The sequence below is a fragment of the Manis pentadactyla genome, chromosome X (assembly GCF_030020395.1).
Source record: "Manis pentadactyla isolate mManPen7 chromosome X, mManPen7.hap1, whole genome shotgun sequence".
NCBI lineage: Eukaryota > Metazoa > Chordata > Mammalia > Pholidota > Manidae > Manis > Manis pentadactyla.
The window spans coordinates 136,562,657-136,577,781 of NC_080038.1; the positions used below are offsets into that span (position 1 = coordinate 136,562,657).

The 15,125-nt window shown below is 43.0% G+C and overlaps 1 protein-coding gene across 3 annotated transcripts; it reads right to left on the bottom strand.

Annotated features, from left to right (window-relative positions):
* Positions 1–1,194: 1,194 nt before the first annotated feature.
* Positions 1,195–14,501, bottom strand: SLITRK4 (SLIT and NTRK like family member 4). Of its 3 annotated transcripts, none has more exons than XM_036888202.2 (2): positions 13,679–14,501; positions 1,195–9,277 (listed from the first exon to the last, which is right to left on the bottom strand). In XM_036888202.2, the coding sequence occupies exon 2, from the start codon at positions 9,225–9,227 to the stop codon at positions 6,711–6,713; it is 2,517 nt and encodes an 838-aa protein (XP_036744097.2). In that variant the 5' UTR covers positions 9,228–9,277; positions 13,679–14,501; the 3' UTR covers positions 1,195–6,710. The 3 variants fall into 3 exon arrangements, with proteins under 3 accessions (XP_036744097.2, XP_036744096.2, XP_036744098.2); XM_036888201.2 differs by lacking the exon at positions 13,679–14,501 and adding an exon at positions 12,880–13,099; XM_036888203.2 differs by lacking the exon at positions 13,679–14,501 and adding an exon at positions 12,364–12,697.
* Between the last annotated feature and the right edge of the window lie 624 nt (positions 14,502–15,125).

Genomic DNA, 15,125 nt, shown 5'->3' on the forward strand with positions numbered 1-15,125 from the left:
CAGTTTTTTTTTTTAACCACAAGATTAGGAACCCAGATGTTTGTATTGATTTATTTTGCTCTCTATCAGAATTCATCATATGTAATATGCATGTTTCACTTCCTATTCTCATTAACACAAATACTATATATCAGGTTTTATAGCTAGAGCTGTTATCAGGAGGCCCCGACAATTACTCAATCCATGTCAGTCATCCCAGGAAAAAAATTCCATGGGCGCTGAAAGGGTAACTAGTTGTCTTAATTGACCAGTGAATTCTTTAAAAACTTAGGAAGATTGTGTTGATACATCCTGGATTTCATATATATACTTAAAAGGAATAAAGCAGAGAAAGAGAGAATAAGGAGGAAGAAGTCTATGATTTGACATAATTTACCATGGCTCTTGTTCAGTAATCGGATTCTGAGTTCTATCTGAAAAGCAAACATTTTTTTCTCTTAATACTTTGCCCTTATCCTCCCTGATCTTCACTGAGGTATAGAGCTTAGTCAATCATCTTCAACTTACCTTTTCTTCTTTTTCTTTTTTAACTACGATGTTCTACCAATTTCTAATCAAATTTGTACTGTGGGTTCTTTGTTTGGGATCTAGATGTCCCTCTATGTTTCTCTGAATAATATTTTTGAAAGATAGTAGCAGCACGGACTTTCACCAGGGTTGGGTACCTGTGCCTTACATACTGCACTGTATGTTAAGTAAACTTATAGACTGAGGATGATAACGATGATAAAGTGAACAAATAAGGAAAATCAAAACCAAACCTGAGGACAGTAGACATTATAGAAATCCAAGGAGGTCCTGGGAGATAGACTGGGCCTAAATTCTACTAAATTATGACACAGTGATCAGGATTCAATTTAAAGTGAAGCAAAGAACATGACAATTATCATTTGGGCTCCCATTACTACTTTGATTTAAAATATCTTGGTAGTCAAGGAGGACACATTTTATTTGTTTACATCAAGTAAATAATTCCCTTTGTGCACAATTCACTATTTATGTGTATTCCTCTGTGTGTGTGTGTTTGTGTGTATGTATGTGTGTTTAGGTGGGTAGGTAGGTACACCTGGCCTATCGTGCAAACTAACCGAACTGCATCAGCAAAGAAACAGATTATTTGCATTTGTTTTTGAAGTTGAGCTTCACTAGTTTCATACTAATAAACACACTGGATGGCTACAAATATGACCTATAAGAAAACATCTTTATTAGTGAAAACAGCATTAAAATTACTGAATTATCAACTTCAGAATTTTACCACAATGGTTCAGTTTACATGGCACAATGACAGAAATATACATTGGAATTCCCAGTAGGGAGAACTGAGCTCACTGCGATTCCCACAGGCTTCTGTGAGCAGTACCCATGACACGACATGGCTTCCTTAGGCTGCCAACCAGCAGCAGAGAACAGGATCTAGAATTTGTGAGACGCCAACTAAGAGAAATGTATTGTTCAGGAACTTTAGAAGGCTATTTCCTTCCTATAGCTAATTTGGAAGTGATGTTTTATATTTTTCATTACATACTCATACCATCTCTCTGAAGGCCTTATTCATGAGCTTTTTAAGTTAAGCAAGTAATTTTTCATTTTTGATGTATTATTGAAATCGCCAGAATTCCTATTTAGCCAGTGCCTACAAAAGCAACCTAAAGGTGGATGTCTGACTAATTCTCCCCTGGTTTTGGGTTCTATTGTTAGTGGATCTGGTAACTATGATTTAATGAAAAATTTGAATCTTTTAATAAATAGCAGTTATTTGGCTCCAAGGATTCAAGTATCTGCCTCAGAGTCTCGCTTCATTTTCCCTCTGTAGACATAGAAGTAACAGGCTAAAAATAATCTTTAAAACATTAAAAAGTCATAGTATTTCATATAAGATAAACAACACAGTTTGCTTTCCTTCACTTGCCCTTCTGAAATGCAACCTTATCAACCAATGGGAACTTAAAAAAAATGAAATTCAAAATTAGATTAAGGGCAGTTTTGCACAAAATAAGTTATTAAAATTCATTCAACCTCCCATTTGTTTTTAATTTAACACAGGACAGATCCACATCAAATCTGAAATTGAGGGTTAACAATTAGCAGGTGAAATTGATGTATGTCACCTTGACTAACTGAGTGAGCACTGGAAATGAGGCCAAACCTTCATTTGATGCCATACTTGTCTATGTAACTTAAGTGGCTGGGACCCAAAGCCCTGTGCTCAGTACTCTTAAGGAACTAAAGTAAGTCATACAATCACGTGATGCATATCCTGTGATACATAAAACATTTAGTTCAAAAGTACTTGTTGGTGCCATCTATACTGTTCCCATCTTCAGCCTAGCCAGCTCTAGACCCAAAGCCACAGTAATCTTAATTTATATTCTATTTCCCTCTGTTTCCATCTTTTCCCACAAGGAAACATGCCTTGTGATCTATTTATAATCTTTGCTGCACTCACATTAACCATAATGTAGTTGTTCCATTTTTCTCAATCATAAAACTCTGGTCAAGTGATGAACTGATGATTTTGGCCATCTTTGAAAGAACCAAATAAAAATCACAAGCTACCCCATAAATGGGTAACTAATCTGTAACTGGTCAGGCTGGCCATGGATTACAGAGATTCTGAAGTCCTCTTGAAAGGATTTAAGTAGATAGTTAAGATTGAATATTAATATTTGCTTATCTGCAGTTATGTCAGATTCCAACAGATTAATGGGAAAAGGCAAGAATCAAAGCATGTTGCTCTTGGCACTGACTGTTCTCCAAAGAGGCTGCCAGTGGAGAAGAACACAGATTGCAAAGATGTTTGGAAAGAAAGTATCTCTTAATGTAGATTTAGCAATTAACTTTAATACAAACAATATTCCAAAGCTCTATATCTTACCCTCAAATCTAGATGAAAACATCAATTTGGTTACTGCTTTATTTCTTCTGAAAAATAATGGAAAGGTACATATATTTAACAAACTGTGGCTTCAGAAATACCATTGCAGCAAACAATTTTATTAATACTTTCATAAAAATGGCATTTAATAAATCTCCTCTAGTACTTTGATGTTATTAAAAGCAAGCAGAAGTCACTAAAACAACTCCTTTCTGTGATTTACAACTGCTTTTATAGTATTATTTCATTTTTGTCTTATAAACTAACCTAAAATACTAATAATCAAATCAGGGTAAAAACAATACAATGTCTTTTCTTTACTTTATTTCAAAATAGTGATTATAAATACATTCTTAATATATTTTCTCCCCAGCTCTTTGGATGCGATAACAACAACAACAACAAAAAAAACTCACTGTGCTCATTTCATACAATGTCAATGTACAAATCATGCAAAAGGTACTATAGAATATTACTGCCATACATTTCTAGATGTGTTCTTTCTGCAATACCTGTTGATGTTACTCATGAGGCCATGCCCTGTATACTTTATGCATCCTTATGGTTTAAAGAATGAAATGTTTTTAAAAAGCAACAAAAGAAAGCTGGTCTTAATTTTCTAATTAATACATTTATTCAGTTTAGTAATCAGAATGGAAAAGTAAATACAGAATATAAATTGCCTTATAGACTTGAGTCACTGCATTTTAATAGCTGCTTTCTCATAAAATTACACAAAGATTTACTTTTAAAGAATTGAATCATCTTTATTGATTTCATAAAAAAATAATTTAAAACTTGATTTATATTACACGGACATATTATCTCAACCCCTTCACTGATTTCATTTGATCTCATTTTCTTTACAACCACTCTGCGTCCAAGCACATGATACAATGCCAAGAAGCCCATGATGTGTCAGACCACATTAGAAATGAGCACTTCTTGGATTTTCTAGATTCGAATCAAACTACTAAAAATGCTGTACTGGCATATATCTCATTTCTCAAGGGGTTAAACTAACATCAAGGTTACAGTTGAAGCCAATAAAAATGTAGTATTTTAACTGCTCTTGTTCTCAACTCAAAACTTATGCCTAACTATATTATCATAAAATGTACATGTAGAACTGATGAGAGACAGGTGCAAAATAGTGTAAGTATACACTGTATAATGTAGGCACAATGACTTCAGTTAAGGAAAATATATCAGCCTTAACCAAGGATTTGTTACTGTCATTCACTTACAATTAAAACCTCCAAATAACCACATATATTTAAATTACTTTTTTAAAAATGTTAAACATTTATACCTTTCATGATAAGAGTATGAGATAGCCAATATGCTACAGCAAGCTTTGAGATGGTGGCGGGTACTCCAGCCATTGACAACTGCAGAAACCTTGAAACATCTTCAAAGCATCACCACACTGAATAAAAGGCATCATCCCCATGAACTATTATCCCCCGATTATGGATGGAGCTTTCTGGTCCTCCCATAAGTGTCTATTTAAGATTCCTCAATCCATACTTTATTGACAGGATAAACTAAAACACTTTCTTTGAAGCCTTTGCGTCTTTATCCTGTCAGTATGCATTAGGAGCCCTTTAATCCATGGATGCATGCAAGCATGGTAATTGCTTATTAAAAGTCCTTATGAAACTGTAGATGAAAACAAGCTGTTGGGCACACATCTTCATATCTTTTCTTTCAAGATCAGAAAGCAAGTATTTGTTTGTATTTTTTTAATATTCATATAAAGTTTTCACAGACATTGTCAAGAAAATTAAAATTATACATTAAAGTTTTAAGAGCACCAGCACATACATATGGAGACAATTTTGCTATTTAAAAAAAATCTCCAAATTATCTATATGTATGCAAATACACCCAAGTATACATACACACACACACACACACACATACACATACACACTTCCAAGAATGCCAAGTTGTTTGTTTTTTATCTTGGAACAAACATATAAAGCCCTGAAATCAGTAATTAATAAAGGGACTGTTGTTACCACTTTAACTATAATATCATTTTGGACGCTGCACCAAAACATATGCCACTTGAAATACATGAAGAATGTCTATGTTTACCTTCTTGGTTATCTTACTGATTAATACAGGAATGGTAACAGATGGAGCACAAAAGTTATGTATATGCAGGCAGGCCAAGAAGGCAATTTGGGGATGTCACGCTGCTAATTGGGAGCTCCTAAAAAACGTCAGATATCTCCCATTATCAAGTACTTCTTTCCTTGGACCACTTTTGACTTAGAAGTTAATAGCACAAGCAAACACAGTGGCACATCATTCGTAGCTGCAAGACTGTGAAGTCATCTGAGACCAATGAAAGCATTTTACAGTGTGGCTGTGATAGGCGGGATTATCCGGATGTTTACTGTTCTACTGGATTATCTGAGAGTAGTCAGAGTGATGAGAGATCAGGAGACTGATGCATACAAGACAGAACTACTAACCTTACTCATTAGTTTTTTAAATATTTGTAGTGAAAGCTATTTGAATGAAGCTCATAGAATCCGGAAAAGCAAGACAACTGATGGCAAATAACAACTGCCCCAGACAAGATACTATAAAACTAAGGAACCTATTTTAAAATGCACAGTTGGTAACAGATCTGAAGGTAATATGCTAAATTCTCAAGAATAGCACAGAACTGTTTTTTTTTTTTTGGATTTTTGTTTTTTGTGTTTTTTTGTTTGTTTTGATTTTAAATTATACCTGATCACAATGTCCAGAATATTTCTGTACACAGAAGCTTCAGTTTCAGTTTGGTATATATTTTCTGTCTGAATTTATACTTATTGATAAATTCCCTGTGATCAGGAAAACAAGTCAGGCATATTAAATACATATTAAGGAGTACATATTTTCCTATTGAGTATACAAAGTACTTCATAAATATGAATTATGTTACAAAAATAGCTTTGGGTGCGCTCACACGGTAAGCACTTTGCTAATTTTGGACAACCTTTAAGGATTGTGGGTATTTCACATAACTGAGAACAAACTCTAATGTTAGTTTAATTTGAGCCATGTTTAATTCTGATAAACATCACGTATTTCTTCAGATCACCACAAATGCTATGTAACTCATGTTAATTTTTTTTTCTCTTTTAGGTTTTATGTATAGACAGGTAATGCTTAAAGTGTTCAAATTTATTTTATAGTAATGTAATGCATGGTATATTTTAAACAAATATTTGCACAATTTAACATTATAAATCCAGCGGTTTCAAGATGCAGGCCATAAAGGTTACCAATTTACAAATACTATCCAATGTTCTCTCTTTGCATGCTTGGTTTTTTTTTTTGTTTTGTTTTGTTTACTTTTCAGATAATCTTTACACAGAGTTGTTACAATGCCACAAATCAAAAGGATTAGTCCAGTTCCACCAATAGTTAATCTACGTGCAAGATGAAGGACCCAGCTGAGGTACAGACACTGGTACCAGTTTTCTTGAGTTTGCTTTACAAAGCACAAAGAGACGAAGGTTTTGCATTGGGGTACAAAACAGATTTGCCTCTTGAGGTTAAATTCAGTGTATTATGTATATAGAGCATCCCTTTGGCAATAGAGTTTGCAGTATCCCCACAGGACTCCACAGTATAGGTTTTATGTAGTAAAATCTATTAAGGAAATTCTCTTCTACTGGACACATCTTTGCAGCTACAGTTAATGAGACTCCCTTGGAAACACCTGCCTCTATGCCTATTGATAATATAGTATTTGGAAGTTAGAAGTCAACAAAAGGCACTTTCATCATTAAATAAATGTCCTCTGTATGAAGTAAGATTGCATGACCTAGATCTTGTTCAAAGCTGTCTGCTCCTCAAGGACCTGTAGGTAGTCAGGGGAACTCTGGAGTTTTGCCTTCAGTTCAAAATACTCGCTGCTCTTCCTTTGCTCCACAACAATTTTACTGTGGTTGCCGCCTATCAGTGACTTCTTGTTTTTTTTGTCTTGTTGTTTTTCTGGATAGCGGATCTCAAAGCCACTGACACCTATGCTATTGTACTCCTTTTTGCTTTCAAGAAAATTCTGAATAAACACATTGGAATCCCTGCTTGGGAATAATTCATCCAGCTCATCAATTGTGCTCAGTCTCTTCCTGGTATCCACGTGCAATAAATCTTTCTCCTTGTCGGAAACATTTCTCATAATGACCTTCTGTCCCGGAGGATCTGAAAACATGAACCCAGTTTCGGACTCTTTCAAGCCACAGGTGTGGCTTTTGCTCATCTGTTCTATGGTTTGCGGAACGAAAGCTTCTGTGCTCAGTCCTTCTTTTTTATTGGTTTTGTGGTCATGCTTCCTCAGCTGCAGCTGCATGGAGCCGCACTCAGGATTCCCGAGGCCTTCGTGCTTCACTGCGGGTTTCTTGTTTCGTCGCAGTACAAAGACAAGAAGGCAAAAAGCAACAAACACAGTTAAAATGAGGACCACTAAGATACTTAAGATTAGAATAGACAGGGGCACTGGGCCACCAGGAGGGCTTCGAATGGGACCCAGCGGGGTGGTGAACGTGATGGCAGGCGCAGGGCTCGTGAGTGGCGAAGATGGCTTGTTTAAGAGTTTGGGACATAAGATTTCATTCTTGAGGGACTTCAGTTCAATGTTGGCAAACTGCACAGGTGTCTCACATTTTAGTTCTTTCACAACAATCCCTTCATTCAGCTTCTCCAGCCAGAGCTTCAATGCCACCAAGTCGCAAGTGCAGTCCCATGGGTTGCCCTCCAAGTCAATCTGTGTAAGAGACTGCAGCTGGTCAAGGACCCCACTGACAGGTAGGTACATGAATTTGTTGTTCCTCAGGTTCAATCTAGCAAGGGGTGCTCCAGAAAAAATGTAAACGGGCAGGCTCTTTAAGAGATTATTGTTTAAATACAGTAACTGCAAATTTGGCATGGAGTCAAAGGTGCCCGCTAAGATTTCCTTAATCAAATTGTATTCCAAATACAGATATTGCAGATTATGAAGGCCTGAAAATACTTCGGGATAGAGTCTTTCGATCTGATTACCATTGAGATAGAGCCTGCGTAAATTAGTGAGATTGTGGAATACGTCTCCCTTGATCACTGTAATCTGATTGCTGCCTAAATGGAGCAAATCCAGTCCTTCAAACTCAGTGAAGTCGGAGATGTCCACATCTTTGATGCCATTGCCATTGACATGCAACTTCTTGGCATTGAAAGGTTTTGGTATCAGTTCAGACATGGACTGTATGTTTTTCTCTTGGCAGTTGACACTCAGTCCAAGATCCGAAGGATGTGTTTTGCAGAAGCAAGGCGCTGGGCAAGGGGTAAGGGGAGGCACCCTCGTTTGGTAAAACACAATCTGACTGAGATTGCGGTTGGAGAGGGCTTTGCCTGCCACAATTCCAGAGATCTTGGAAGGATTTGTTGTTTTCGGTGGCTTGGTCACTAATCTGTGCAAGGACGTTTGGGTAGTGTGACCATTGGGAGTGGTGTAGCCATTTTCCAGCTGAGACGGAGGCAGGATTCGCACATCAAAATCACTACCTGTGCCCATGGGGCATAATTCTTGTTTGTTGGTTTCTTTTAAAAGCCTTCCATATAAGTCACTAGGAGTTTCACAGATAGCTTCTCCTATGTAAATGTTATATGGCATATTCTCCAGCCAAGCTTTTAAAGGCAACAAATCACAGCTACAGTTCCAAGGGTTATCTTCCAGTTGCAATTCGACGACACGGCCTATATGTTCCAGAACCCCGATATAGGGGAGCTTCTGGATTCTATTTCCTCGTATATCCAGATGGGTCAAAGAAGCAAATCGGAAAATATTATCAGGAAGGAATGAAATCAGATTGTCATTAAGAATGAGAACTTTCAGTTTGTGGAGCTTATTGAAGGCTCCTCGTTCAATATACTTGATTAAATTGTAGTCAGCCTGGAGATACTCCAAGTTCTCTATGCCAAGGAAAGTGTCAGCTCGGAGAATCTTTAATTCATTGTTGTTCAAGTGCAACTGCTTTAATGCACTGAGCCCAAGAAAGGCTCCTCCCTCAATGTTCTGCAGTTTATTATTTCCCAGCTGCAGGGATACTGCATGTGAAAAATTCAGGAACGTATTTGGATAGAGGATATTTAGAAAATTGTTTTGGAAATTGAGGTGATAAAAATTAGACCAAGGCGGTTTCAGTTGATTTGGTCTGTAGACTGAAACCTTCTCACAGTTGACATAGAGCACATTCTCAACTGACACGCAGGAGCACACATTGCAAATTTCCACCGATATGTCAGAATCTGCATTTGTTGAAGAAATCAGGGCTGACAAAATCAGAAAGAGCCAAAGCAACATCTTCTTGCAATCAGCAAACAACTTAATGCTTCTGAATAAAGAGAAATAATCTAAAAAATAAAAAGAAAACATTTTTTCAATGATCATTACTTGAAAGTTATTTGTATTTAAATCATACCAGAGTGAACACATGGCTACAGTTATTAGCTCTGTATTTTTAAGGCACCAAAAACTCCAAGTATTCTTACTCAGTTGAACAATAACCACCAAATGCCATACATTTTAGTTCTGTTCCTATAGTTCATACAAATTGTGTATGTGAAGAACACACAATGGGAAAAAAGATTGTTGATTATGCTTAAACCTTAACAATCTGAAAATATTTTATATCAACCACCAAGCTCTGCCCTTGAACACAGACCTTAAGCTTTCTATTTGCAATGCTAATGACTGATCTCAGACCATCAACTGTTCCACATCGTTAGCACCACAAATCCATTTCCAACTCTCTAAGCTTTAGCCTAAGAGACTGAGCAGAGAAGATATTGGAGCCCTGGGTTCAACGGAGGATGGCAATGGGAGGACTGGGTTGCTGTAGATGGGGAACTTCAAAAGATCAAGGAGGAGAGAGCTCTGGGACGAGACCTGCCTGAGCTCCAGCCCACAGGTAAGCACACTGCCACGAATCAGCTCACTTTTGTACGCTGCTGCCTAAAAAACACAGATGACCCATGGGAAGTTCCAGAAAGATAGCTGAGCAGGGGATGGCCAAATTTTAATTTCAGGTAAATAAATGCTATCTAGTTTCCTGTTTGTCATCTCCCAAACAGGGTTAAAAGGCCTTTTGTCTTTGGGTTCCTGAAAGCAGGAGAGAAACCTGCTTGCTCCTGCATTGCCTCACTGAGGTCCAGACAGCTTTCGCACTGTCTTGAGAACCGGCTCTCCTGCCTACCTAGCCCTCTCCCATTGCTTTACATGCCATTTTGAACCCAGGTCTGACTGACACTTGGCTCAAATGGTTATCTCCTTCACTTTGACCACAGACTGACCCTGCTGAGGAAGAGGAGTTCACACACTACAATCCTTGAGTGGCTTTATCTGCAGCACCAGATACATTTAGTACAGCCAGTGATTGTTCTAAAATCATCAGTCCCTAAACATCCCCCTCCCAATATTAACACCCCAGGTCTTGGTGGTCTATAACCAAACCAAGAACCACTTAGTGGGGTTTAAGGTTTAGGAAATTAACCCGCGGTAGCCAATTCCTTAACCGGTGCATGAATATGCAAATATATGCAATGCTTCCTGGAAAAGACTGAAAGGAACAAGCACTGTGCATTTTATTGGTGCAATTTTAGCCATGTCTTTTCCATCTTGAATGGGAAGCTGGCTGCAATTTCAGTATGGTCACCACCAAATATTAATTAAATAAATAAATTACCCAGGAACACAATGAGGGATGCTTCAAAGAAAAAAGTGTCACACAGAAACTCCTTTGTTTATTTTGCCCACGCGGCATCAGCTAGTGATAAAACCGAACATGTCGCAAGGTAGACAATCCATTAGCCACGACCCAGGAAGATTTGCCTTTGAAGTAGTTTGGTCCAGACTACAGCCTGCACTGCCGCGATGCTCCTTGGCTGACCACATAGATGTCCATTTCCCCCTATTCACCATGATAGCTTGACTGGCAGTGCAAAAAAGAAGTCATAAATTCTTAAGCATGACATCATCCAAACCAACTTTCATTGTGAAATAAAATTTCATATGATCTCTCTGCCTTCCTATTGATCGGTTTTCAACAGCTATTTTGGTTCAGTTGAGTCATTTCTTGTTAGCCCCCCTCCCCCGCTCAAGAGACACCCTATATCAAACTGAAAAACAAACCCCCTCCCCCCAATAACCTGAATTCAGTACAAAAACAAGAACAAGTAGTTTCAACAGATTGAAATTGCATAAGCGGCCCTCCTCCTCGTAATTTCTACTTTAAGTAGCAAGGGGGGAAAAGGCACAAGGACGAGCTAGGAAGTTCCCAGTGCAGCTCGTGTGAAGCAGAGGAAGCCGGCCGAAGGCAGCTGGAGGACCAGGAGAGGGAGCGGGGAAGTCGTTCCACCAGGCAGAGCAGGCAAGAGAGGCCAAGGGAGAGAGCCCGAGACCGTGAAGAAGTGGAGAGGGGAAGGAAAAGAGCTAGAAGGGAGCTCTCATGAGGGGAAAGGGAAGCCGGATGCAAGCAAAAGAAACCTCACGTTCACATGGTCCCCTTCAAACATGCACATTTTACAATCAGGCAAAAAAAAAAGCAAAAAAGGAAAAAAACCGCACAAAGTATGAGTTGAGTACCAAAAGCCCTCTTTCGTGCTGCTAGGAGCAGCCCGTCTCCCTACCTACACCTCCCGTCTCTGTCCCTCTCCCCGCGCCCCGCTAGGCGCTCGGCTCTCACGGCTGGCCAGGTCTGCACAAACCTAGCCTTACCACAAAGGCGGCTTCTTCCAAAGCGCTGCGCCTGGCGCTCGGCGCGGATGCGGAGGAGCGGGCCTGCGGGGGGGCAGGCAACTGGCAAGGCTGGGCCCAGGTGGCTCCCCTGGAGGTGGCACGGGAAACCTTCGCCCGCCCGCTCAGGGCGGGGACAGGGGCTGCGTGTGGAGACGCGGTCAGTGCCGCCCCCCGTGCGCTCCCTCGGGCCGGCTGCGGCGCGGCTAGAGGGGCCGCCGGCGATGGCGCGTACCGCAATGTTTTGCCGCATCCCAGTGCCTGGAGCCCGCACGCAGCCCCCTCCCCGGCCCCGGGCCCAAGCTGCGGCCTCGTGGTGCGGGCCGCGGAGGCGGGCACCGCTCGGGATGTCGCGGGGGGTCTTCAGCCCCGCTGCGCACACATTTCTCCGCGCGCTCCCGTCCCGCTGCTGGAGTTGCCATCCACCTATCTAGACCCGGCCGTGGCGTGGTTGAGGGGGGAAGAGATGGCCAGCTCGGGCCACGAGGGCTATGGCCACTGGGGCGTCACTGGCCCGCTGTCACCGGCAGAGTGACCCGGTGGCTCCGTGGCCGAGAGCGGCGGCCCAGGGCTCCCCTGCCCCCGTGCGCTGAGCAGCCCCGGAACGCTGCCTTCACCAAGCCAGAAACCGGTTCAACATTCGGGCAGCTTGCAAAGTCGCGCTGCCCGCGCTGCCCAGCTTTGCAGGGCTTTTAGAGTTACCCACCGGCTTATCTCGTGTTCCCTGTCCTGCTGAGTGGCAGCAGTCTCCAAGCAGCTCGTGGGCCACTGCCCCGAGCCCCAGATCCAAGTACGCCTAGAGTGCCAGCAAGCGGGACGCAGAAAACAAAGCCCAGCCCCGCGTAGCGACCCCGACAGCCCGAGCCGCCCTAGACCAGGACACTTTCCCCGCCGCCCTGCCCGCCCGGAGGCAGCGATGCTGAGGACATCAGATTCTTTCGGTCTTCAGGGACTTGAGACCGCGCTGCGGGCAGGCAAGCGGGGTGGGGAGAGGGTAGCCGCTTTGGCCACTCCGCCGGCCGCAAACCAACACGACCTAAACTAAAAATAATAATCTACCTGCCCCCATTGGCGCGCGTGTGCGCGCGTGCGCGCACACACACACACACACACACACACACACACACACACACCACACGCGCGCGCGCGGTGCCGAGCCGAGTGGGGAAGAGGCAGCGCGTGTCGGTGCAGCTCGTGCAGCCCCCGCTGGAAATTCACCCACCTCTGGAGCCCGACAGCTCTCGCACTGCCGGCCGCGCCGCGATAGGCGCTGCAGTTTCCTCGAGGGTCGCTACGTTAGCCCGGATCGAGGTCCTCCCGGCCCGCTCTCCAGTCAAACCCACCAAGAAGCCCCAGCAGGCAATCAGGCGGGCAGCGGCGCGCGCGCGCGCGCACCCGGCCAGACAGCGCGCGCGCACCCGGCCCCTCGCACACGGGCTGCACCTTTACATCCACGCGCCGAGTCTCCGCCCCCGTCCCCCGCAGCCTCCCTCCAGAGGCTCAAGCACCTAGACCCCCGCACATTTCCGAGGCCCCCAATCCCCCACCCAGACTCCCCCACTTGATTCCTCCTCTGCCCACAGTCCAGGGAAGACAGCGCAGTTTCCTTCCGGCATCCGCCCCCTCTTTATGCCCAAAACACCCCCTAGGGAGGAGCGACCCCTTTCCTCACGCGGAGGGACCCCAGTCCCCTACCGCGAGCACGCCAATCTCCATCCTCCCACCACATCCTCCCCCAGTCCCCTAAGAAAGAGGCACGTACATACACACACACACACACACACACACACACACGCGCGCGCGCGCACACACACTCGGGGCGTTCCTTTGAGAGAGCAAGCAAGAACCCAGGCAGAGCCCAAGAATCGTCGGAGAGCCGGGGGAAGGGGGGTCGAGGGAGGTAGAGAGGGGCGTCGAGTCTACGCGGAATTGAATAATCCCAGGATCAAGGGGGGTGAGTCAACAACAATGACATTCAAAGACAACAGTCGCACTTGGGCTTTGTATCCCGGGTACGGTACCTTTGGCTAATTGTCACCCCGCAGAACAGAGGGCTCCGGGAATACTTCTTCAGTAGTGGGCGATCCTGGATGAAGCCTTCTTGGGCCAGTTTCCTGGGCTCCGGTAGTAGTCGCACTCCCTCTACCTGTCTGCGCGGAAGGGGCTGGGGGCTTTAAGGCAAAAGTGTGAAGCTTTAGCTCAAAGTGGACTAGTGCACGGGTGTAGGAGGAGACGGGTTAATTCTCCGCACCTCAGAACTCTGCGAGTCTTTGGTGTAGAACGGGTTAAGGAGGGTGATTAAAGAGCTGGGGGTGGGGAGAGGGGAAAGGGATAGAGACTAGAGAGGTGTGGGACTGGGAGAGATGCCGCACTTGAGACCAAAAGATGAAAAAAAAAAAAAACTGCTCCGGCTACTGAGCATGCCCAGTTCTCAGCTCAAGCCCTATAAGGGAGGCATTGTGTGCGTTCCACTTCTCCGGGCTTTGGTGGTGACTGGGAGGGGACTTTGGTTGGGGAGGATGGGGGTGAATGTGAGATTTTAGGGAAGGGGGACAAGGTCTGTGGAGGTTTTGGGCTATATGGAAGGGTCTGCAGCGAGAGAATGGGAAGAGACCCACAGGAAACCTCGGGGAGACGGAAAAGGAGAGGAATGGACTATGAAAAGTCACTTTTGTAGCCCCCTCACTGTCATGTTTATACCAAAGACGCTTTAGCAGTTGAACTGCAAATATCCAGGCTGCAACTCCAGCGCGTGCATTGGCTAGGCCCCTCTCTACCCATTTGTTAGTGCTCACCCACGAGGGTAGGATTATCCTGAGGAAGGGCTAATGTTCAAACCAATTTCATGAAGATTAGTAATTTAGTTAAAAAGCTTGGTAAGAAAACAAACGTACCTGTGGGGCAGGGAGTTTGGCTATCCTTAGTCTATTTCAAATACCTGGCTTTCCTAGCAAGAAAAGGCGAAAGTGGTGGTTTTGCTCGCCTTCCCCCAACCTGCCGTTTTTTGTAGGTGCTTGGCTGAGAAAAACAATTCTCTCTTTACTTTGTGTCTGTGGGAATAAACTGGCTCTAAGTAAACAGAGCTAAATTATAAATGGAAAGTATTTCCCTAGGACTCCTAGTAGCCCATTCTTTGCCACATTTCAAGCAATATTGCAGGACCCATTTCTTCAGGACGTGTGTTCTGTCTTTTAGCTTTAAAAAATTCCCTCTACTGTTGTACATTTGAACAAAACAGTTATCCAAATTCCATTAGCTCTAGCTACCACGATAGGGATAGCCAGTCCCCGGAAATGCTTTTACTTCAAAATGAAAAACTCTTCAAGCTAAAACTAGCAATAGCTTTGAAACCAGAATTTGGGTCTCTGCCCGAACTTCCTACAGTTAAACATTTACTATAATTGATGTTTAAAGGCCCCCAATCGAGGTAAAAAAAATCCAATGAGCAAAGGATTTATTACATTATTT